Source organism: Rhinatrema bivittatum, chromosome 19 (genome assembly GCF_901001135.1).
Source record: "Rhinatrema bivittatum chromosome 19, aRhiBiv1.1, whole genome shotgun sequence".
NCBI lineage: Eukaryota > Metazoa > Chordata > Amphibia > Gymnophiona > Rhinatrematidae > Rhinatrema > Rhinatrema bivittatum.
Window position 1 is genome coordinate 44,274,910 of NC_042633.1, and position 22,667 is coordinate 44,297,576.

Genomic DNA, 22,667 nt, shown 5'->3' on the forward strand with positions numbered 1-22,667 from the left:
CAGACGTGCCTCTTATACAGAAGAGATGCCCTGCCAGGGAGGTGCCTCTTATACAGAAGAGATGCCCTGCCAGGGAGGTGCCTCTTACACAGAAGAGATGCCCTGCCAGGGAGGTGCCTCTTATACAGAAGAGATGCCCTGCCAGGGAGGTGCCTCTTACACAGAAGAGATGCCCTGCCAGGGAGGTGCCTCTTATACAGAAGAGATGCCCTGCCAGGGAGGTGCCTCTTATACAGAAGAGATGCCCCTGCCAGGGAGGTGCCTCTTATACAGAAGAGATGCCCCTGCCAGGGAGGTGCCTCTTATACAGAAGAGATGCCCCTGCCAGGGAGGTGCCTCTTATACAGAATCCTGCCAGGGAGGTGCCTCTTATACAGAATCCTGCCAGGGAGGTGCCTCTTATACAGAAGAGATGCCCCTGCCAGGGAGGTGCCTCTTATACAGAAGAGATGCCCTGCCAGGGAGGTGCCTCTTATACAGAATCCTGCCAGGGAGGTGCCTCTTATACAGAAGAGATGCCCTGCCAGGGAGGTGCCTCTTATACAGAAGAGATGCCCTGCCAGGGAGGTGCCTCTTATACAGAAGAGATGCCCTGCCAGGGAGGTGCCTCTTATACAGAAGAGATGCCCTGCCAGGGAGGTGCCTCTTATACAGAATCCTGCCAGGGAGGTGCCTCTTATACAGAATCCTGCCAGGGAGGTGCCTCTTATACAGAAGAGATGCCCCTGCCAGGGAGGTGCCTCTTATACAGAAGAGATGCCCTGCCAGGGAGGTGCCTCTTATACAGAATCCTGCCAGGGAGGTGCCTCTTATACAGAATCCTGCCAGGGAGGTGCCTCTTATACAGAAGAGATGCCCTGCCAGGGAGGTGCCTCTTATACAGAAGAGATGCCCTGCCAGGGAGGTGCCTCTTATACAGAATCCTGCCAGGGAGGTGCCTCTTATACAGAAGAGATGCCCTGCCAGGGAGGTGCCTCTTATACAGAAGAGATGCCCTGCCAGGGAGGTGCCTCTTATACAGAAGAGATGCCCCTGCCAGGGAGGTGCCTCTTATACAGAAGAGATGCCCTGCCAGGGAGGTGCCTCTTATACAGAAGAGATGCCCTGCCAGGGAGGTGCCTCTTATACAGAATCCTGCCAGGGAGGTGCCTCTTATACAGAAGAGATGCCCTGCCAGGGAGGTGCCTCTTATACAGAAGAGATGCCCTGCCAGGGAGGTGCCTCTTATACAGAAGAGATGCCCCTGCCAGGGAGGTGCCTCTTATACAGAAGAGATGCCCCCGCCAGGGAGGTGCCTCTTATACAGAAGAGATGCCCTGCCAGGGAGGTGCCTCTTATACAGAAGAGATGCCCTGCCAGGGAGGTGCCTCTTACACAGAAGAGATGCCCCTGCCAGGGAGGTGCCTCTTATACAGAAGAGATGCCCCTGCCAGGGAGGTGCCTCTTATACAGAAGAGATGCCCTGCCAGGGAGGTGCCTCTTATACAGAAGAGATGCCCTGCCAGGGAGGTGCCTCTTACACAGAAGAGATGCCCCTGCCAGGGAGGTGCCTCTTATACAGAAGAGATGCCCTGCCAGGGAGGTGCCTCTTATACAGAAGAGATGCCCTGCCAGGGAGGTGCCTCTTATACAGAAGAGATGCCCCTGCCAGGGAGGTGCCTCTTATACAGAAGAGATGCCCCTGCCAGGGAGGTGCCTCTTATACAGAAGAGATGCCCTGCCAGGGAGGTGCCTCTTATACAGAAGAGATGCCCTGCCAGGGAGGTGCCTCTTATACAGAAGAGATGCCCCTGCCAGGGAGGTGCCTCTTATACAGAAGAGATGCCCCTGCCAGGGAGGTGCCTCTTATACAGAAGAGATGCCCTGCCAGGGAGGTGCCTCTTATACAGAAGAGATGCCCCTGCCAGGGAGGTGCCTCTTATACAGAAGAGATGCCCTGCCAGGGAGGTGCCTCTTATACAGAAGAGATGCCCTGCCAGGGAGGTGCCTCTTATACAGAAGAGATATCCTGCCAGGGAGGTGCCTCTTATACAGAAGAGATGCCCTGCCAGGGAGGTGCCTCTTACACAGAAGAGATGCCCCTGCCAGGGAGGTGCCTCTTACACAGAAGAGATGCCCTGCCAGGGAGGTGCCTCTTATACAGAAGAGATGCCCCTGCCAGGGAGGTGCCTCTTATACAGAAGAGATGCCCCTGCCAGGGAGGTGCCTCTTATACAGAAGAGATGCCCTGCCAGGGAGGTGCCTCTTATACAGAAGAGATGCCCTGCCAGGGAGGTGCCTCTTATACAGAAGAGATGCCCCTGCCAGGGAGGTGCCTCTTATACAGAAGAGATGCCCTGCCAGGGAGGTGCCTCTTATACAGAATCCTGCCAGGGAGCTGCCTCTTATACAGAAGAGATGCCCTGCCAGGGAGGTGCCTCTTATACAGAAGAGATGCCCTGCCAGGGAGGTGCCTCTTATACAGAAGAGATGCCCCTGCCAGGGAGGTGCCTCTTATACAGAAGAGATGCCCTGCCAGGGAGGTGCCTCTTATACAGAAGAGATGCCCTGCCAGGGAGGTGCCTCTTATACAGAAGAGATGCCCTGCCAGGGAGGTGCCTCTTATACAGAATCCTGCCAGGGAGGTGCCTCTTATACAGAAGAGATGCCCTGCCAGGGAGGTGCCTCTTACACAGAAGAGATGCCCCTGCCAGGGAGGTGCCTCTTACACAGAAGAGATGCCCTGCCAGGGAGGTGCCTCTTATACAGAAGAGATGCCCCTGCCAGGGAGGTGCCTCTTATACAGAAGAGATGCCCTGCCAGGGAGGTGCCTCTTATACAGAAGAGATGCCCTGCCAGGGAGGTGCCTCTTATACAGAAGAGATGCCCTGCCAGGGAGGTGCCTCTTATACAGAACAGATGCCCTGCCAGGGAGGTGCCTCTTATACAGAACAGATGCCCTGCCAGGGAGGTGCCTCTTATACAGAACAGATGCCCTGCCAGGGAGGTGCCTCTTATACAGAAGAGATGCCCCTGCCAGGGAGGTGCCTCTTATACAGAAGAGATGCCCTGCCAGGGAGGTGCCTCTTATACAGAAGAGATGCCCTGCCAGGGAGGTGCCTCTTATACAGAAGAGATGCCCCTGCCAGGGAGGTGCCTCTTATACAGAAGAGATGCCCTGCCAGGGAGGTGCCTCTTATACAGAAGAGATGCCCTGCCAGGGAGGTGCCTCTTATACAGAACAGATGCCCTGCCAGGGAGGTGCCTCTTATACAGAAGAGATGCCCTGCCAGGGAGGTGCCTCTTATACAGAAGAGATGCCCTGCCAGGGAGGTGCCTCTTATACAGAAGAGATGCCCTGCCAGGGAGGTGCCTCTTATACAGAATCCTGCCAGGGAGGTGCCTCTTATACAGAAGAGATGCCCTGCCAGGGAGCTGCCTCTTATACAGAAGAGATGCCCTGCCAGGGAGGTGCCTCTTATACAGAAGAGATGCCCTGCCAGGGAGCTGCCTCATACAGAATCCTGCCAGGGAGGTGCCTCTTATACAGAAGAGATGCCCTGCCAGGGAGGTGCCTCTTATACAGAAGAGATGCCCTGCCAGGGAGGTGCCTCTTATACAGAATCCTGCCAGGGAGGTGCCTCTTATACAGAAGAGATGCCCTGCCAGGGAGGTGCCTCTTACACAGAAGAGATGCCCTGCCAGGGAGGTGCCTCTTATACAGAAGAGATGCCCTGCCAGGGAGGTGCCTCTTATACAGAAGAGATGCCCCTGCCAGGGAGCTGCCTCTTATACAGAAGAGATGCCCTGCCAGGGAGGTGCCTCTTATACAGAAGAGATGCCCCTGCCAGGGAGCTGCCTCTTATACAGAAGAGATGCCCTGCCAGGGAGGTGCCTCTTATACAGAAGAGATGCCCTGCCAGGGAGGTGCCTCTTATACAGAAGAGATGCCCTGCCAGGAGGTGCCTCTTATACAGAAGAGATGCCCCCTGCCAGGGAGCTGCCTCTTATACAGAAGAGATGCCCTGCCAGGGAGGTGCCTCTTATACAGAAGAGATGCCCCTGCCAGGAGCTGCCTCTTATACAGAAGAGATGCCCTGCCAGGGAGGTGCCTCTTATACAGAAGAGATGCCCTGCCAGGGAGGTGCCTCTTATACAGAAGAGATGCCCTGCCAGGGAGGTGCCTCTTATACAGAAGAGATGCCCTGCCAGGGAGGTGCCTCTTATACAGAAGAGATGCCCTGCCAGGGAGGTGCCTCTTATACAGAAGAGATGCCCTGCCAGGGAGGTGCCTCTTATACAGAAGAGATGCCCTGCCAGGGAGCTGCCTCTTATACAGAAGAGATGCCCTGCCAGGGAGGTGCCTCTTATACAGAAGAGATGCCCTGCCAGGGAGGTGCCTCTTATACAGAAGAGATGCCCTGCCAGGGAGGTGCCTCTTATACAGAAGAGATGCCCCTGCCAGGGAGCTGCCTCTTATACAGAAGAGATGCCCTGCCAGGGAGGTGCCTCTTATACAGAATCCTGCCAGGGAGGTGCCTCTTATACAGAAGAGATGCCCTGCCAGGGAGGTGCCTCTTACACAGAAGAGATGCCCTGCCAGGGAGGTGCCTCTTATACAGAAGAGATGCCCTGCCAGGGAGGTGCCTCTTATACAGAATCCTGCCAGGGAGGTGCCTCTTATACAGAAGAGATGCCCCTGCCAGGGAGCTGCCTCTTATACAGAAGAGATGCCCTGCCAGGGAGGTGCCTCTTATACAGAATCCTGCCAGGGAGGTGCCTCTTATACAGAAGAGATGCCCTGCCAGGGAGGTGCCTCTTACACAGAAGAGATGCCCTGCCAGGGAGGTGCCTCTTATACAGAAGAGATGCCCTGCCAGGGAGGTGCCTCTTATACAGAAGAGATGCCCTGCCAGGGAGGTGCCTCTTATAAAGAAGAGATATCCTGCCAGGGAGCTGCCTCTTATACAGAAGAGATGCCCTGCCAGGGAGGTGCCTCTTATACTGAAGAGATGCCCTGCCAGAGCGGTACCTCTTATAAGGAAGAGCTGCCGTCTCACAGGAGCACACAGAGCGTCAGAAGAAGCCAGTTTCCCTCTCAGTAAAGACTGTGACTGTTTACAGATTTCCCCTCCCTCCCTCCCTGGATTCTGGCTGAAATGAATTGCTCAGGCAGGATGTTCCACACTGGAGACTGCAATCTGTCTGGCTGAAGGACAGCAGGTCACTTATCCCTGAACTCCAGCTCAGCCCTGCCGCAGAGAGACTGCGAGTCTGCTTCTCACCTCGAGCCTGCGTGCGAGTGCGCACCAGCGCCAGGGGATGACTCGCCTCGAGCCTGCGTGCGAGTGCGCACCAGCGCCAGGGGGTGACTCGCCTCGAGCCTGCGTGCGAGTGCGCACCAGCGCGAGGGGGTGACTCGCCTCGAGCCTGCGTGCGAGTGCGCACCAGCGCCAGGGGGTGACTCGCCTCGAGCCTGCGTGCGAGTGCGCACCAGCGCCAGGGGGTGACTCGCCTCGAACCTGCGTGCGAGTGTGCGCACCAGCGCCAGGGGGTGACTCGCCTCGAACCTGTGTGCGAGTGTGCGCACCAGTGCCAGGGGGTGACTCGCCTCGAGCCTGCGTGCGAGTGCGCACCAGCGGGTGACTCGCCTCGAGCCTGCATGCGAGTGCGCACCAGCGCCAGGAGGTGACTCGCCTCGAGCCTGCATGCGAGTGCGCACCAGTGCCAGGGGGTGACTCGCCTCGAGCCTGCGTGCGAGTGCGCACCAGCGCCAGGGGGTGACTCGCCTCGAGCCTGCATGCGAGTGCGCACCAGCGCCAGGGGGTGACTCACCTTGAGCCTGCATGCGAGTGCGCACCAGTGCCAGGGGGTAACTGGCTATCTGCCCGCAGGTGCTGGAGGCGGTTCCACATGCCAGGAGGACCAAGACGCCTGGATCTGCCGTGTTCCTGCTGTACTTCTGTAACCAAGTGTTCTTCAGCGTCTGCAGCAACAGAGAAGTAAAAAAAAAAACATGGGAAAGCAAAAAGGGTGGAGCCTGGGTGCCCCCCTCGGCCCTGCTCCCCAGTTCACTGACCTCATAGACTGCCAGGTCTATCCCGGCATAGGGGACGATCCCCAGCAGGTTGGGCAGATAACCCTTGGAGAAGGCACGGACTCCCTCCGTCTTCAGGATCTGCCTGGCACAGTCCATCATGCCCTTGTACTGCAGGGTCTTGCGCAGTGCCAGCCGGGTCTTCAGTACCTGCAGTGAAAGAGAGAGACGCACCCCGTCTTCACGGTCTGAGATGGCAGCGTATGTGAGCAGATCTCGTGCCAGTCTGCCCGGCCCCACCACCTGCTCAGCTCTACGATTGCGGGCCCCTCCCTCTGAGATCTCCTGGGCTTTTATCCTGAGCTTCCGTACGTACACACTTATAGAATTGTGTAGGCCAGAGGGTTACCCATTCCCTCCCCCACCCTGTGGTGACATCTAAGGGAGAATGAACCCCTCCCAACCCTCCTGTACTTCTGTAGCCAGTTCCACAACTGTGAAAAGTCTTCCTTCCTGACCCCAAACCTTGCATTCTGCACACCTCCCGAGATGATGCTGCATCATCCTACCTGACGACTCCGTTCCCTCTAAAGGTTCTCCAGCGTGGCACATTTGCCATTAACTGTGAGCCTCTGTGGCCTTCACTTCAGCCAGTTCCTAGGTGGGAGGCAGGCTCCATCCCAGCACTGTCTGTACAAATCAAGGAAAGATGGACTCCTGGCCCAGTAAGCAAGCGTCTGCTTCTTTCTAGTCTTGGCAAAGAGTCTCTCTCTCTCTCTCTCTGCTGAGAAGGGTAAGAACCACTAGGAGCCTCCCAGCGAATGAAGCTACTCCGGGACCAGCACATAGCTGCATGGCTGTAGGGAGAGACGCAGCCCGGCATGCAGGCACTCGTATTTCCTCCTGCCTGGCTCAGCCTCTCCCTGCCAGCATGGCGCTATGTCGTAACCTCGCCGGCATGCCTGGCACACCCTCTGCCGCGCTCTCTCCTGCAGGGCTCTTACATGCACCCACATGGGCACTCGTGGTAGCTAAGAGGGAAGATGAGGAGGAGTTTACGCAGGGACCCGTTATCATATAATGCTGTTCTGTCTATTTCCATGTTATTTCTGGCACGAAGAGATTTGAATGGCTCCCTTCCCTTGCTTTGCTTGGCCTACAAATCTCATTTCAGTATAAATGCCATCAGCCATGTTTCTCAGGTGAAAGTTGCATCTCTAAGCTGAATAAAGTTGGCCTGGCGGGACCTGGCAATTTTCTGGCTAATCAGGCGAGCAACAAAGTAATGCAAGTACATTCAGTTCCCAAAAGGCATAAATCCAAAGCAAAGAGGAAGGGAATTACTAACTCTAACACAATAAAATATTCTTTAGTAAGTAGAATTCACCTTATTATCATATAACACTCATACGTTTTCTAACACAATCTTAATAACTACTAGGATCCTCACCGCCCTAACCTGACAAATTATTGACAAAACAAATACATTGATTAAAAACATATAGCACACATCTCACATGCATGCCATACGTTCCCGCAAAAAATAATGCAGTAAAATGCAAATCATACAACTGTGCCTGAATACAAAAGTACAAGTTATAATTACAAAGTGTGCACCGATACAATGTGTGCAACCAAATACCCCTACAAAGTGTGCACTGATACAATGTGTGCAGCAAAATATCCCTACAAAGTGTGCACTGATACAATGTGTGCAGCAAAATACCCCTACAAAGTGTGCACTGATACATTGTGTGCAATAAAATACCCCTACAAAGTGTGCACTGATACAATGTGTGCAATAAAATACCCCTACAAAGTGTGCATTGATACAATGTGTGCAATAAAATGCCCCTACAAAGTGTGCATTGATACAATGTGTGCAGCAAAATACCCTTACAAAGTGTGCAGATACAATGTGTGCAATAAAATACCCCTACAAATTGTGCACTGATACAATGTGTGCAATAAAATACCCCTACAAAGTGTGCATTGATACAATGTGTGCAATAAGATGCCCCTACAAAGTGTGCATTGATACAATGTGTGCAACAAAATGCCCCTACAAAGTGTGCACTGATACAATGTGTACAGTGTGCAACAAAATACCCCTACAAAGTGTGCACGATACAATGTGTGCAGCAAAATACCCCTACAAAGTGTGCACTGATACATTGTGTGCAACAGGGCATTCTGCATTTTATTGCCTTAGTGTTTGCGGGAACGTATGGCATGCATGTGAGATGTGTGTTTTATGTTTTTAATCAATGTATTTGTTTTGTCAATAATTTGTCAGGTTAGGGCGGTGAGGATCCTAGTAGTTATTAAGATTGTGTTAGAAAACGTACGAGTGTTATATGATAATTCTGTGATAATTATGTCGTTCCATTCCTGGAACGACATCACAGAATCTATAGCTAACAAGCTATGTCCTCTAGCAATAAAAAAATCCCACTCAAACGCTTCCAAAAGACAACCTTGGTTCACTAATGATCTTAGAAGGCTAAAACAAAGTTTAAGACAGAAAGAGAGCAAATGGCATGAAGCCCCATGCGCTAGTACTCTTTCCGCCTACAAATCTACACTACATCAGTACAAGTCCTCTACCTCAAAATCAAAAAGGGATTTTTACACGTCTAAGATCCATAACCTGGTCTTTGACGCCAAAGCCCTCTTTGCCTATGTATCTAGTCTTACACAGATCAACCCCCCCCGGAAATTCCCAGTAACCTAGCACAATCCAAAGCCGAAGAACTCGCTCTGTTTTTCCGAAACAAAATCATCAGCCTCCTAACTCAACTGCCCTCCAATACCTCCTCCCTCTCGTCCTCTCTTCAGCCTTCCATCAAAAACATTTGCCTTGAAGCTTTCGAACCCATCTCCTCTACTGAGATACAAGTTGTTTTAAGAAGAATGAAAACTTCCTCTCATCCTGCGGATCATATCCCCACCAAACTTCTCTTGACAATTCCAGACTCTATCTCCAAAACACTGGTGGACATCATTAACTGCTCTCTTTCCCAAGGTTCCTACCCAGATGACCTCAAATTGGCCTCACTCAAACCACTCCTAAAAAAAAACAAATCTGGACCCTAAAGACCCTAATAACTTCCTCCCGATAGCCAACCTTCCCTTCATTGCTAAGATTATGGAAAAACTAGTGAACACTCAACTATCGGACTACATTGAAGATAACAAACTCCTATTCGCCTCCCAATACGGTTTCCGCAAAAATTTAAGCACAGAATCCCTCCTCACTTCCCTGACAGACTACCTAGACATGGGTCTCGACAAAGGTCAATCTTTCTTACTGGTCCTACTGGACCTTTCGGCAGCTTTTGACACTGTCAACCTCTCCATCCTTATTAACCAGTTAGCTTCCATAGGAATTACCGGTACTGCACTAACTTGGTTTAAAACGTTTCTCAGTAACAGAGGTTACAAGGTTAAAATCCAGAACAAAGAATCATCACGCTATGACTCAACCGTAGGAGTCCCACAGGGTTCCTCATTGTCTCCGACGCTCTTTAACATCTACCTTGTACCGCTTTGCCAGCTCCTCACCAACCTCAACCTAAAACATTTTCTCTACGCAGATGATATTCAGATCCTGATCCCCATTAAAGACACATATTCGAAAACACTTGATCATTGGGAAATCTGCCACCAAGAAATCAAACGCCTCCTCAACAGCCTAAACCTAGTATTAAACTCCTCCAAGACCGAACTACTACTCATCTCTCCTGAGAACAGTAATTCCACCTCTACTCATCCAACCAACCCACCAACCACTCAAGTGAGAGACTTAGGAGTGATAATTGATAATCGGTTGAACTTCAAAGCTTCCATTAATAGAACTACCAAAGACTGTTTCCACAAACTCCAAGTGCTAAAAAGGATAAGGCCTCTATTCCACGCTCAAGATTTCAGAACGATCCTCCAAGCAATTATTTTCTCAAAGATAGATTATTGTAACTCTGTCTTACTAGGTCTCCCTTCCTCCTATACCAAACCGCTTCAGATGGTACAAAATGCGGCAGCACGTTTACTGACAAACACCAGGAAAAGAGACCACATCTCTCCAATCCTAAAAGATCTACATTGGTTACCAATTCACTTCAGAATCATCTACAAATCCATCTCCATTATATACAAAACCATCCATCAACACACTACAATTGACCTACAAATCCCTCTCCACTTACACAACTCCTCAAGACCTACCAGAGATGCATACAGAGGATCTCTCCATGTACCTCCTACCAAAACCACTAGACACATTACCTTAAGAGATCGAGCCCTCTCCACAGCTGGTCCACCGTTATGGACCTCCATCCTCCCCGATCTCAGACAGGAGCCCTGCCTCCCAACCTTCAGAAAAAGACTTAAGACTTGGCTGTTTAAGCAAGCTTTCCCGGACTCCAATTAAAGCCCTTCACCATCAACATACATAACACAGTCAGCTCAATTTCATCTCTTTGTAAATAATTTTAGCCGTTCTTAACCTTTTCCTTTATTTTCCCTCTTCTCCTAGTTCAACAGTCCTTGTTATTTGTAACTGCTTTCTTCTGCACTATAGTTCCAGTTTGAAGTCTATATTGCACCCCTGTTTAACTGTAAACCAGCACGATGTGATTGTATCATGAATGCCGGTATATAAAAACCTTAAATAAAGAATAAAGAATATTTTATTAAGTCCCTTCCTCTTTGCTTTGGATTTAATCAGGCGGGCATCCATCTGCTGTCCGTCACAGCTGGGAAGTGACGTCTGTAGCTGTTTGGACGCAGGTATTGCACACACCCTTCCCTCCTCCTCTGCCATGTCCTTTGCCCAGTTCCTCCTCTTCCTGGTTCTGGGTCATTTCTCATTTAAAATTGTACTTACAATCTGCAAGGCATCCAAAACCTTAATAAGAAGAAAAATAAATTCCTCTCCACTGTAAAAACTGAGGTCCTTAAGCTCAGTAACTCTCTCCCAGACTCCCCCCTTCTCAGTGCTGTGCACTCCAGCCGAGGACGAGGATCCTCGGTGCTGGAGGTTCGCCTCACCTCCATGGGGTAGATGATGGTCTGAGCGGTCGCCCCGGCTAGCGATCCAGCAATGAACCTCTCCTGCACACGCAGCGTCTCCTGCTGCCCCCGGATCACTCGCTTGATCTGAAATAAGACGCTGGAGATGTAAGAGGCTGCGCAATCCAGCGCATGGGGAGGGGCTGGCGCCAGGACCCACCTGCTCATAGGCCATGAACTTGATGGCAGATTCGGGGGCTATTTTCAAAATGTTGATGCCGTTCCCTCGCCAGAGAGAGCGGACGCCTCCCTCCTGGACCATTCCGCTCAGCCCACTCAGAATATTCATGCTGTTGACTTTGGAGGCGTGAACCTGGTTAAAAGCGAGAAGAGGAGAAGCATGCAGGCGTGAGACCGGCGGCAGGAAAGCACGTGCGACGGGACCGGCGGTCGAAGGAGGGCGCTAAATGACCGAGTACAGGGCATCATGCAAGGCCTCAGCTGCGGGTTAGAGGACGAAAGTAAACGTCGTTAGTACCTGCATAAAAATCTTGAGACGATCCAGCGGGGCGGTGCCGGTTCTGGAGACAGCTCCTGCCACCCCACCTGCAATCAGCTGCTTCCACCATATGCCCGTCCGTTTCTCCTTCTCTGAGAATTCGTCTGGCACTGTCAGGCACTCCCCAATATCCAGGACCTGGGAAAGCAGACAAACAGCAGGCAGTAAATAGTGAGGAGGGAAAACAGAAACATGACAGCAGAAAAAGAGCGTATGGCCCATCCGTCTGATTCATTTAGCATTAAAAGTCCCATCACTCCTTTAGGGATCCCCTGTATTTATCCCACGCTTTCTGGAATTCAGATACTGTTTTGTCTTATCCACCTCCACTGGAAGGCTGTTCCACACATCCTAAAGAGATCTTTCCCAAGATTACTCCTGAGTCTACCCCCTCTCACCCTCATCCCATGACCCCTCCTCGTTCTAGAGCCTCCTTTCCATTGATAGAGGCTCAGCTCCTGTGCATGGAAACCTCTGAGATATCTGAACGTCTCTATCCTATCTCCCCTATCTCCCCTCTCCTCCAGGGTGCATCATGTTTAGATCTTTAACTCTACCCCCATGTGCTTTAGGATGAAGACCACTGACCATGTTAGCAGCCTCCTTTCCATTGATAGAGGCTCAGCTCCTGTGCATGGAAACCTCTGAGATATCTGAATGTCTCTATCCTATCTCCCCTCTCCTCCAGGGTGTATCATGTTTAGATCTTTAACTCTATCCCCATGTGCTTTAGGATGAAGACCACTGACCATGTTAGCAGCCTCCTTTCCATTGATAGAGGCTCAGCTCCTGTGCATGGAAACCTCTGAGATATCTGAATGTCTCTATCCTATCTCCCCTCTCCTCCAGGGTGTATCATGTTTAGATCTTTAACTCTAGCCCCATGTGCTTTAGGATGAAGACCACTGACCATGTTAGCAGCCTCCTTTCCATTGATAGAGGCTCAGCTCCTGTGCATGCAAACCTCTGAGATATCTGAATGTCTCTATCCTATCTCCCCTCTCCTCCAGGGTGCATCATGTTTAGATCTTTAACTCTCTCCCCATGTGCTTTAGGATGAAGACCACTGACCATGTTAGCAGCCTCCTTTCCATTGATAGAGGCTCAGCTCCTGTGCATGCAAACCTCTGAGATATCTGAATGTCTCTATCCTATCTCCCCTCTCCTCCAGGGTGCATCACGTTTAGATCTTTACCTCTATCCCCATGTGCTTTAGGATGAAGACCACTGACCATGTTAGCAGCCTCCTTTCCATTGATAGAGGCTCAGCTCCTGTGCATGGAAACCTCTGAGATATCTGAATGTCTCTATCCTATCTCCCCTCTCCTCCAGGGTGCATCATGTTTAGATCTTTAACTCTATCCCCATGTGCTTTAGGATGAAGACCACTGACCATGTTAGCAGCCTCCTTTCCATTGATAGAGGCTCAGCTCCTGTGAATGGAAACCTCTGAGATATCTGAATGTATCCTATCTCCCCTCTCCTCCAGGGTGCATCACGTTTAGATCTTTAACTCTCTCCCCATGTGCTTTAGGATGGAGACCACTGACCATGTCAGCAGCCTCCCTCTGGAGCGACTCCATCCTGTTTCTATCCTTCTGAAGGTGGGGTCTCCAGAATTGTACTCAGTATTCCCAGTGAGGTCTCACCGGGGACCTATACAGGGGCAGCATCATCTCCCTTTTTCTGCTGACCCTTCCTCTCCCTGTGCACCCAAGCAGCTTTCTGGCTTTTACCCTCACTTTATCCACCATAAGATCATCAGACGCGATCACCCCCAGATCCTGCTCTTTTGTGTGTTGAATAATTCCAATATTAAACCTCTCCCTTGGGTTTTTGCATTTTAAATGCATTGCTCTGCATTTTTTAGCATTAAATCTTAGCTCCAATCCTTAGAGCATTCTTCCAGCTTTGCTAAATCACTCTTCTTTTCAATTTCTTCCTGGCTGGCCACCCTGTTGCAGATTTTGCTATCGTCCGGCAATAACACCAACCCTTCTGCCATGTGGCTCATGAAAAGAACCAGGACCGATCCGTGAGGCCCACGGTTAGTAACACCCCCCTAACACCCCCCCCCCCCAGAACAAACATCATGTACCACTACCAAGCAGAGCCCCAAGGAGGGGATAGGGGGACTCCACTCACAACCGGGTGGGGGGAGGGGAAGGGTCTCCAGGGCACTGGGTAAGAGAGCAGCAGAATCGAGCAGGGGCGGCCCGGTTTGCAGAAAATAGCAGAGGAGGGGGGGGAGCAAGGTGACAGTGCAGACAGGTAGAAGGGAAGCGGAGAGAGAAAATATTTTACTTGGCAAACACAGCAGAGCATAAGACATGGCGCAGGTAGAGGGAATGGTGGGCTGCCAGGCCGCCTCGTGTTAATGCGAGGTGGAGAGCAGCCTCAAGCTGCAATACACAGGGAGGAGCTGAGCTTCCTGCTCGGAGGGAAGCAGTGCCGGGGCAGGTCTGCGATTACCTTTGCTTTCTCCACATGCACAAAAATTTGGTCGTCCATGAAAAAGAAGGGAGAACTGAGTGGGATCTGGCTCCCTGCCTGGAGCCTCATTTGGCAGAGGTGAAGAACACTTCCCGCCAGCCAGGGACATCACAGGGCAGACTGGTGCGCGTGCATCCAGTGACGTCATAGCACCACCCAGTGACGTCACAATGTCACCAGACGTCACAATGTCGAGGACGCCACCATCGGAGTTCTCTGCTGCCAGTGCTTGTCCCTGTCCAGAAAGTGCTGCCACCTTGCCCTGGCACCTCCCTGTCTCCATGCCCAGTGACCTCTGACATCCTGCCCCAGAGGGATCTGTGAGAGCAGCATGCATATACGCATGTATCAGATCAGGACAGGAAATCCCTTTAATAAGATTAAGAACCTTTGCTGGGAGGTTTGGAAGGAACGGATTCTTATCTTCAGAGGAAAAAAAGGAGCTAATGCTATTGAGAATTCCTCACTCCCCAGGTCTCTTCCTCACAGACTGAACTCCTCCTCTCTCCTGCTTTCCTATCTGTTTTGTCTCTGTAACTGGGGACCTGTAGGCCAAGGTGACAGGAAGAGAAACGAACAGTGAGGGAGTGGGGTGGGGGAATGATGGAGAGGAGGGAGAGGAGGGAGAGAGGAGAGGCTGAGGGTATGAGAGGGCAGAAAGATGACCTCTAGATGATGCGGTGGGGACGGGGGACAACATGTTGAAATCCTGAGCTCAGTGTGCAGTAGTGGTAGTGAAAAAAGGAAATAGAATATTGGGGATGATCCGAAAAGGAATGGAGAACAGAACAGAAAGTATTGTACAGCCTCCGGGTCAGTCCATGGGGCGAGCGCAGCTCTGGGTGCCCCATCTCAAGAAAGGCAGAGCGGAACCGGACGAGGTGCAGAAGAGGGCGACAGGAATGATAAAGGGACAGGAACATCGCTCCTGTGAGATGAGAGGGCTGTGCAGGCCAGGGCTGGGAGGGGACACGAGAGAGAGGTTTATAAATGCATGAGCGGGGGTGGGAAGGGTAAATAAAGAACGGTTAATCACCTTTTCAGATAATACAAGGGGACCCTCCGGCAGATTTAATACAAATCACACTCAGCGCACTGTGGAGCTGTGGAATCTGTGCCCGAGGACGTGGTGGAGGTGACGAGCATAGCGGGGTTTAAAAGAGGCTTGGGCAAGTGCCTGGAGGAAAACATTATGAGCCAGGGAGGGAGGCATCTTCAGAGGATAGAAGCAAACCAAGAAAGTTAGAACGTCCTGACGGAGAAGTGGTTATAAGAGCTGAAAAATCCCAGCTGTATTTATTTTTAAAACTTTTAAATTAAACAGTGATAAAATATGCACAACCTCCCGATTTTCCAGGTCTACTCTTGCAATAATAAATCAACAGATTGTCCTTCCCTTTGTCTCCCTTTATCACACAATTACAAACCCAAACAACCTCTCCCAGACTGCCACAAGGAGCATTTCTTCCTTATACTCCGCATAGTGAAACAAAACAAAACAAAACTACAGGTTGAAAATTCATATACTCCCAACCCCCTCCCAGCCATCCAATCCCCCCCATCAACGACGTATTTAAAAATGACAATAAGTTACAGATACACAGCTTAAACTAAATAAAAACAAGTCGGCAAATCGTAAATAACTAGAGGAATCAATATGAATTAAAACAACAAACTCTTACATAAAAGCAAGGAGACCAAAGGGCAGAAGGGTGGTCAGGGAGGACAAGGCAACAGCAGAAAAACGAAATGAATTCCTGGCTTCTGCCTTTACTGAAGAGGGCGGCAGGGTCACACCCGACACTGGAAACATTTGTTCCTGGTGATGACCCTGAGCGGGCTCGATGGAATCGGGGTGAGACTGGAGATTAACAAACTAGAGAAAGACGTATCACCGGCACCGGATGGTATTCACCCCAGACTTCTGAAGGAATTACAGAATGAAACTGCAGACCTGTTTCTGGGTGATTTGCATCCTATCGTTTAAAAACAGCCAATGGCACCAGAAGACTGGAGGGTGGCCAATGGGCTCCAGGGTGATGCAGGAAATTACAGACCAGTGAGCCTAATGTCGGTGCTGGGCAAAATGGTACAAGCTGACCACATAGATAGACAGGGTTTAATGGGGGAGATTTTGGAAAGGGAATTTTTTTAGGGGAGTAAATAATAATGCAGACAAAGGTGAGCTGATCAGTGCAGTGTATTTGGATTTTCAGAAGGCATTTACACACTCCTCCATGAGACATTCCTCAGGAAATTGGGAAGTCATGGGATGGGAGGCAGTGACCTGTTGTGGATTGGTAACTGCTTAAAAGACAGGAAACAGAACATAATGAATGCCGTACTGGGTCAGACCAAGGGGCCATCAAGCCCAGCATCCTGTTTCTAACAGTGGCCAATCCAGGTCACAAGTACCTGGCAAGTACCCAAACATTAAATAGATCTCAAGCTGACTATTGCTTATTAATTACTGTCATAGCAGTTTATGGATTTATCCTGTAGGAACTTATACATATTTTTTTTAAAACCCAGCTACACTAACTGTACTAACCACATCCTCTGGCAATGAATTCCAGAGCTTAATTGTGCGCTGAGTGAAAAAGAACTTTCTCCGATTAGTTTTAAATGTGCTACTTGCTAACTTCATGGAGTGCCCCCTAGTCCTTCTATTATTCAAAAGAGTAAATAACCGATTCACATCTACCCGTTCTAGACCTCTCATGATCTTAAACACCTCTATCATATCCCCCCTCAGCCGTCTCTTCTCCAAGCTGAACAGCCCTAACCTCTTTAGTCTTTCCTCATAGGGGAGCTGTTCCATTCCCTTTATCATTTTGGTTGCCCTTCTCTGTACCTTCTCCATCGCAACTATATCTTTTTCGAGATGTGGTGACCAGAATTGTACACAGTATTCAAGGTGCAGTCTCACCATGGAGCGATACAGAGGCATTATGACATTTTCCGTTTTATTCACCATTCCCTTCCTAACAATTCCCAACATTCCTTTTGCTTTTTTGACTGCCGCAGCACACTGAGCCGACGGTTTGATCGTGAGGATAACATGAGGAGGAGGAGGCAGAGGATGAGGGACAGAGTGGAGATTGAGGAAGGCTCGAGGTGTGCGGATGGAGTGAGGAGGGCCGAGTGAAAAGGCAAGAATGGAGTGAGGAGGGTGGAGGCACAGTGAGAAGGAATGGGGGACAGGTCTCTTCCTAATAATTCCTAACATTCTGTTTGCTTTTTTGACTGTAGGAGGGAGCCCTGTGCTGGGGGGGGGGGGGGGGCACCAAATGCTCCTGCACTGGCCCTGAAGTAACAGGAAACCTGCCAGGCACTTGTGACCCAGACTGGCCACTGACAGGGACAGGATGCTGGGCTCCATGGACCTCTTAGGCATTTCTTAGGTTCATAGAATGGGACTGTAACTGATGCAATGAGGAGCGAGGGAGTGGCAGAGCCTGAATGAGAGCCTGATTCTTACCTGTACCTGCTGGAAATCCTTGGAGAAAGCAGAGACCAGAAGGTCAAATCTTTCCTGCCTGCGACTGCACCTGAGCAGTTTCTATTGGGTTATAACTGGTTCACCAGCAAATAAAACACGGGCTGCAAACGCCTGGCACCAGATCAAGGAAAAGCACAGGCATCCTGCCAGAGGGGGCTGGACCGACCCGCAGAGGGCATTACCTCACTCTCGTATTACTGGTTCTCTCATCCAGGGAGAATTCTGCATCCCTAGCACTGATAAACATGGGGCACCCAGGAAGCGTGGACGCCCGTTTTCTCATCCAGGGAGAATTCTGCATCCCTAGTGCTGATAAACATGGGGCACCCAGGAAGCGTGGACGCCCGTTTTCTCATCCAGGGAGAATTCTGCATCCCTAGTGCTGATAAACATGGGGCACCCAGGAAGCGTGGACGCCCGTTTTCTCATCCAGGGAGAATTCTGCATCCCTAGTGCTGAAAAACATGGGGCACCCAGGAAGCGTGGACGCCCGTTTTCTCACCCAGGGAGAATTCTGCATCCTTAGTGCTGATAAACATGGGGCACCCAGGAAGCGTGGACGCCCGTTTTCTCATCCAGGGAGAATTCTGCATCCCTAGTGCTGAAAAACATGGGGCACCCAGGAAGCGTGGACGCCCGTTTTCTCACCCAGAGAGAATTCTGCATCCCTAGTGCTGATAAACATGGGGCACCCAGGAAGCGTGGACGCCCGTTTTCTCATCCAGGGAGAATTCTGCATCCCTAGTGCTGATAAACATGGGGCACCCAGGAAGCGTGGACGCCCGTTTTCTCACCCAGGGAGAATTCTGCATCCCTAGTGCTGATAAACATGGGGCACCCAGGAAGCGTGGACGCCCGTTTTCTCATCCAGAGAGAATTCTGCATCCCTAGCGCTGATAAACATGGGGCACCCAGGAAGCGTGGACGCCCGTTTTCTCACCCAGGGAGAATTCTGCATCCCTAGTGCTGAAAAACATGGGGCACCCAGGAAGCGTGGACGCCCGTTTTCTCATCCAGGGAGAATTCTGCATCCCTAGTGCTGATAAACATGGGGCACCCAGGAAGCGTGGACGCCCGTTTTCTCACCCAGGGAGAATTCTGCATCCCTAGTGCTGAAAAACATGGGGCACCCAGGAAGCGTGGACGCCCGTTTTCTCATCCAGGGAGAATTCTGCATCCCTAGTGCTGATAAACATGGGGCACCCAGGAAGCGTGGACGCCCGTTTTCTCACCCAGAGAGAATTCTGCATCCCTAGTGCTGAAAAACATGGGGCACCCAGGAAGCGTGGACGCCCGTTTTCTCACCCAGAGAGAATTCTGCATCCCTAGTGCTGATAAACATGGGGCACCCAGGAAGCGTGGACGCCCGTTTTCTCACCCAGGGAGAATTCTGCATCCCTAGTGCTGATAAACATGGGGCACCCAGGAAGCGTGGACGCCCGTTTTCTCATCCAGGGAGAATTCTGCATCCCTAGCGCTGATAAACATGGGGCACCCAGGAAGCGTGGACGCCCGTTTTCTCACCCAGAGAGAATTCTGCATCCCTAATGCTGAAAAACATGGGGCACCCAGGAAGCGTGGACGCCCGTTTTCTCACCCAGAGAGAATTCTGCATCCCTAGCGCTGATAAACATGGGGCACCCAGGAAGCGTGGACGCCCGTTTTCTCACCCAGAGAGAATTCTGCATCCCTAGCGCTGATAAACATGGGGCACCCAGGAAGCGTGGACGCCCGTTTTCTCACCCAGGGAGAATTCTGCATCCCTAGCGCTGATAAACATGGGGCACCCAGGAAGCGTGGACGCCCGTTTTCTCACCCAGAGAGAATTCTGCATCCCTAGCGCTGATAAACATGGGGCACCCAGGAAGCGTGGACGCCCGTTTTCTCACCCAGGGAGAATTCTGCATCCCTAGCGCTGATAAACATGGGGCACCCAGGAAGCATGGACGCCCGTTTTCTCACCCAGAGAGAATTCTGCATCCCTAATGCTGAAAAACATGGGGCACCCAGGAAGCGTGGACGCCCGTTTTCTCACCCAGAGAGAATTCTGCATCCCTAGTGCTGAAAAACATGGGGCACCCAGGAAGCGTGGACGCCCGTTTTCTCATCCAGAGAGAATTCTGCATCCCTAGTGCTGAAAAACATGGGGCACCCAGGAAGCGTGGACGCCCGTTTTCTCACCCAGAGAGAATTCTGCATCCCTAGTGCTGATAAACATGGGGCACCCAGGAAGCGTGGACGCCCGTTTTCTCACCCAGGGAGAATTCTGCATCCCTAGTGCTGATAAACATGGGGCACCCAGGAAGCGTGGATGCCCGTTTTCTCATCCAGAGAGAATTCTGCATCCCTAGTGCTGATAAACATGGGGCACCCAGGAAGCGTGGACGCCCGTTTTCTCATCCAGAGAGAATTCTGCATCCCTAGTGCTGAAAACATGGGGCACCCAGGAAGCGTGGACGCCCGTTTTCTCACCCAGGGAGAATTCTGCATCCCTAGTGCTGATAAACATGGGGCACCCAGGAAGCGTGGATGCCCGTTTTCTCACCCAGAGAGAATTCTGCATCCCTAGTGCTGATAAACATGGGGCACCCAGGAAGCGTGGACGCCCGTTTTCTCACCCAGAGAGAATTCTGCATCCCTAGTGCTGATAAACATGGGGCACCCAGGAAGCGTGGACGCCCGTTTTCTCATCCAGAGAGAATTCTGCATCCCTAGTGCTGAAAAACATGGGGCACCCAGGAAGCGTGGACGCCCGTTTTCTCATCCAGAGAGAATTCTGCATCCCTAGTGCTGATAAACATGGGGCACCCAGGAAGCGTGGACGCCCGTTTTCTCGCCCCCACGGTTGATTTATTTATAAGATTTATGAATCGCCTTCCAAAACTTACAAGTCTTTCCAAAGCGATGTACAGGAAAAGTAAATTAAAACAATAAAATAAAGCCATCAATTGTCTCAGAGCAATATTGCAGCGGAGCCTGTATGCGTCCGCATTGCATGCCCGGAACATTTCCCTTACTTTTCATCGCTACCTTAATATCACAACAATTCAAGCAGGAGGAAGGAAGGGGAGCAGGATCTTTGGGTTTTTTTCATGTGCCTTTGGCTCGCTGTATGACTTCATAGCAGCTCCAGGGCAGGCGTTAAAAAGAGTGCATTGCGCGACCGGCGCTTTCCTGCATCGGAGTGTAATAGCTAATAGCCTCATCTACACGGCATTTACACGTGATGAGCGCTGTTAGCTACACGCTAATCCCCTTTTTGCATTCAGTGCCAGTCTAGCGCCTCCGACTGCGGGTTAACTTGTGCAATGGGCTGAGCACACTTTGCTGCATCGGCCCTTTGAAGTATGTAAAACTGTCTCTGAATGTGAGAGACAGCCTGCTTCTCACTCCGCTTGCAAGAATGAGGAAGGATTGTACTTTGCACTGAGAGAGAGCATGCACCAGGCAGACAGAGGGAAGGAAAGAGTGCGAGAGACAGCAGAGAAGTCCAGCTGCCCGACACTTACCGTGGAGTGCTTCCAGTAGTGAATTACCTCTTCTACGTTCTGCAGTGGGTTCAGCAGGAAATGGTCTCGCCACTCGTGCCAGTCTATGGTCATAGTGTCATCTTTATCTATGCTACAAAAAACACAGGCGGAACTTAGTCCTCACTCTCCAAAGCTTTCTCCAACACCCCCCCTCCTCACCTTTATCTGTTTCTCAATGTCCCCCTCTGCAACCTCTCTCTCTGCTGGTATGCTTAATTTCATAGGGTTCTGGACTGCACTTGATGGAGTTCCAGACTGTGCCTGTCTATTTCTGTCTCTTGTGGCATGCCTACCCTGATGGTTTATAGACAGTCTCCCAAGCAGGGCACTCATAATGAGGTTCCAGACTGTACTGTACATCTCTCTCACAGTGTGCTCACACTGATGGGGTTCTGGTCTGCAGTTGATGATGGAGTTCCAGACTGTGCCTGTCTATTTCTGTCTCTCGTGGCATGCCTACCCTGATGGTTTATAGACAGTCTCCCAAGCAGGGCACTCATAATGAGGTTCCAGACTGTACTGTACATCTCTCTCACAGTGTGCTCACACTGATGGGGTTCTGGACTGCACTTGATGGAGTTCCAGACTGTGCCTGTCTATTTCTGTCTCTCGTGGCATGCCTACCCTGATGGTTTATAGACAGTCTCCCAAGCAGGGCACTCATAATGAGGTTCCAGACTGTACTGTACATCTCTCTCACAGTGTGCTCACACTGATGGGGTTCTGGACTGCACTTGATGGAGTTCCAGACTGTGCCTGTCTATTTCTGTCTCTCGTGGCATGCCTACCCTGATGGTTTATAGACAGTCTCCCAAGCAGGGCACTCATAATGAGGTTCCAGACTGTTCTGTACATCTCTCTCACAGTGTGCTCACACTGATGGGGATCTAGATTGCACTTTATCTCCCACATGGTTCACTCTCACTGGCAGAGATTCCACACTGCACTCTGATGAAAGTCATAGTAACATAATTTCTCCCTCGCGTTATGCCCACACAGGGATTTTAGACATCATCTTGTCTACCAAACATTGTGCCCACATTGACAAGGGGTCCAGACTGCACCCCTTCTCACACACAGTGTGTCCACACTGACAAGGGGTTCCAGACTGCACACAGTCTCCCACACGATGCACTCACACTAATGGGAAACCACATTGCGCCCGATCTCCCACATGACGTTCCCACACTGACAGGGGGTTCCAGACTGCACCCCATCTTCCATGCTATGCACTCACACTAATGGGAGACCAGATTGCGCTCGATCTTCCACACTGACAGGGTGTTCCAGAGTGCACCCCATCTTCCACGCTATGCACTCACACTAATGGGAGACCAGATTGCACCCGATCTTCCACATGACTTTCCCACACTGACAGGGGGTTCTAGACTGCACCCCATCTTCCATGCCGTGCACTCACACTAATGGGAGACCAGATTGCGCCCGATCTTCCACACTGACAGGGGGTTCCAGACTGCACCCCATCTTCCATGCCGTGCACTCACACTAATGGGAGACCAGATTGCGCCCGATCTTCCACACTGACAGGGGGTTCCA

General features: G+C 51.1%; 1 protein-coding gene across 2 annotated transcripts in view; it reads right to left on the reverse strand.

The window, feature by feature from the left end:
* LOC115080201 (calcium-binding mitochondrial carrier protein SCaMC-3-like) overlaps positions 1-22,667 on the reverse strand; it is a 45,770-nt gene that overhangs the window by 780 nt on the left and 22,323 nt on the right. For both annotated transcript variants that reach the window (XM_029584324.1, XM_029584325.1), the window contains exons 4-9: positions 21,090-21,201; positions 11,565-11,723; positions 11,247-11,399; positions 11,066-11,173; positions 6,059-6,226; positions 5,815-5,965 (exon numbers count right to left, since the gene is read on the reverse strand). In XM_029584324.1, the coding sequence (XP_029440184.1) occupies positions 5,815-5,965; positions 6,059-6,226; positions 11,066-11,173; positions 11,247-11,399; positions 11,565-11,723; positions 21,090-21,201 (851 nt within the window). The remainder of the gene's footprint in view (positions 1-5,814; positions 5,966-6,058; positions 6,227-11,065; positions 11,174-11,246; positions 11,400-11,564; positions 11,724-21,089; positions 21,202-22,667) is intronic.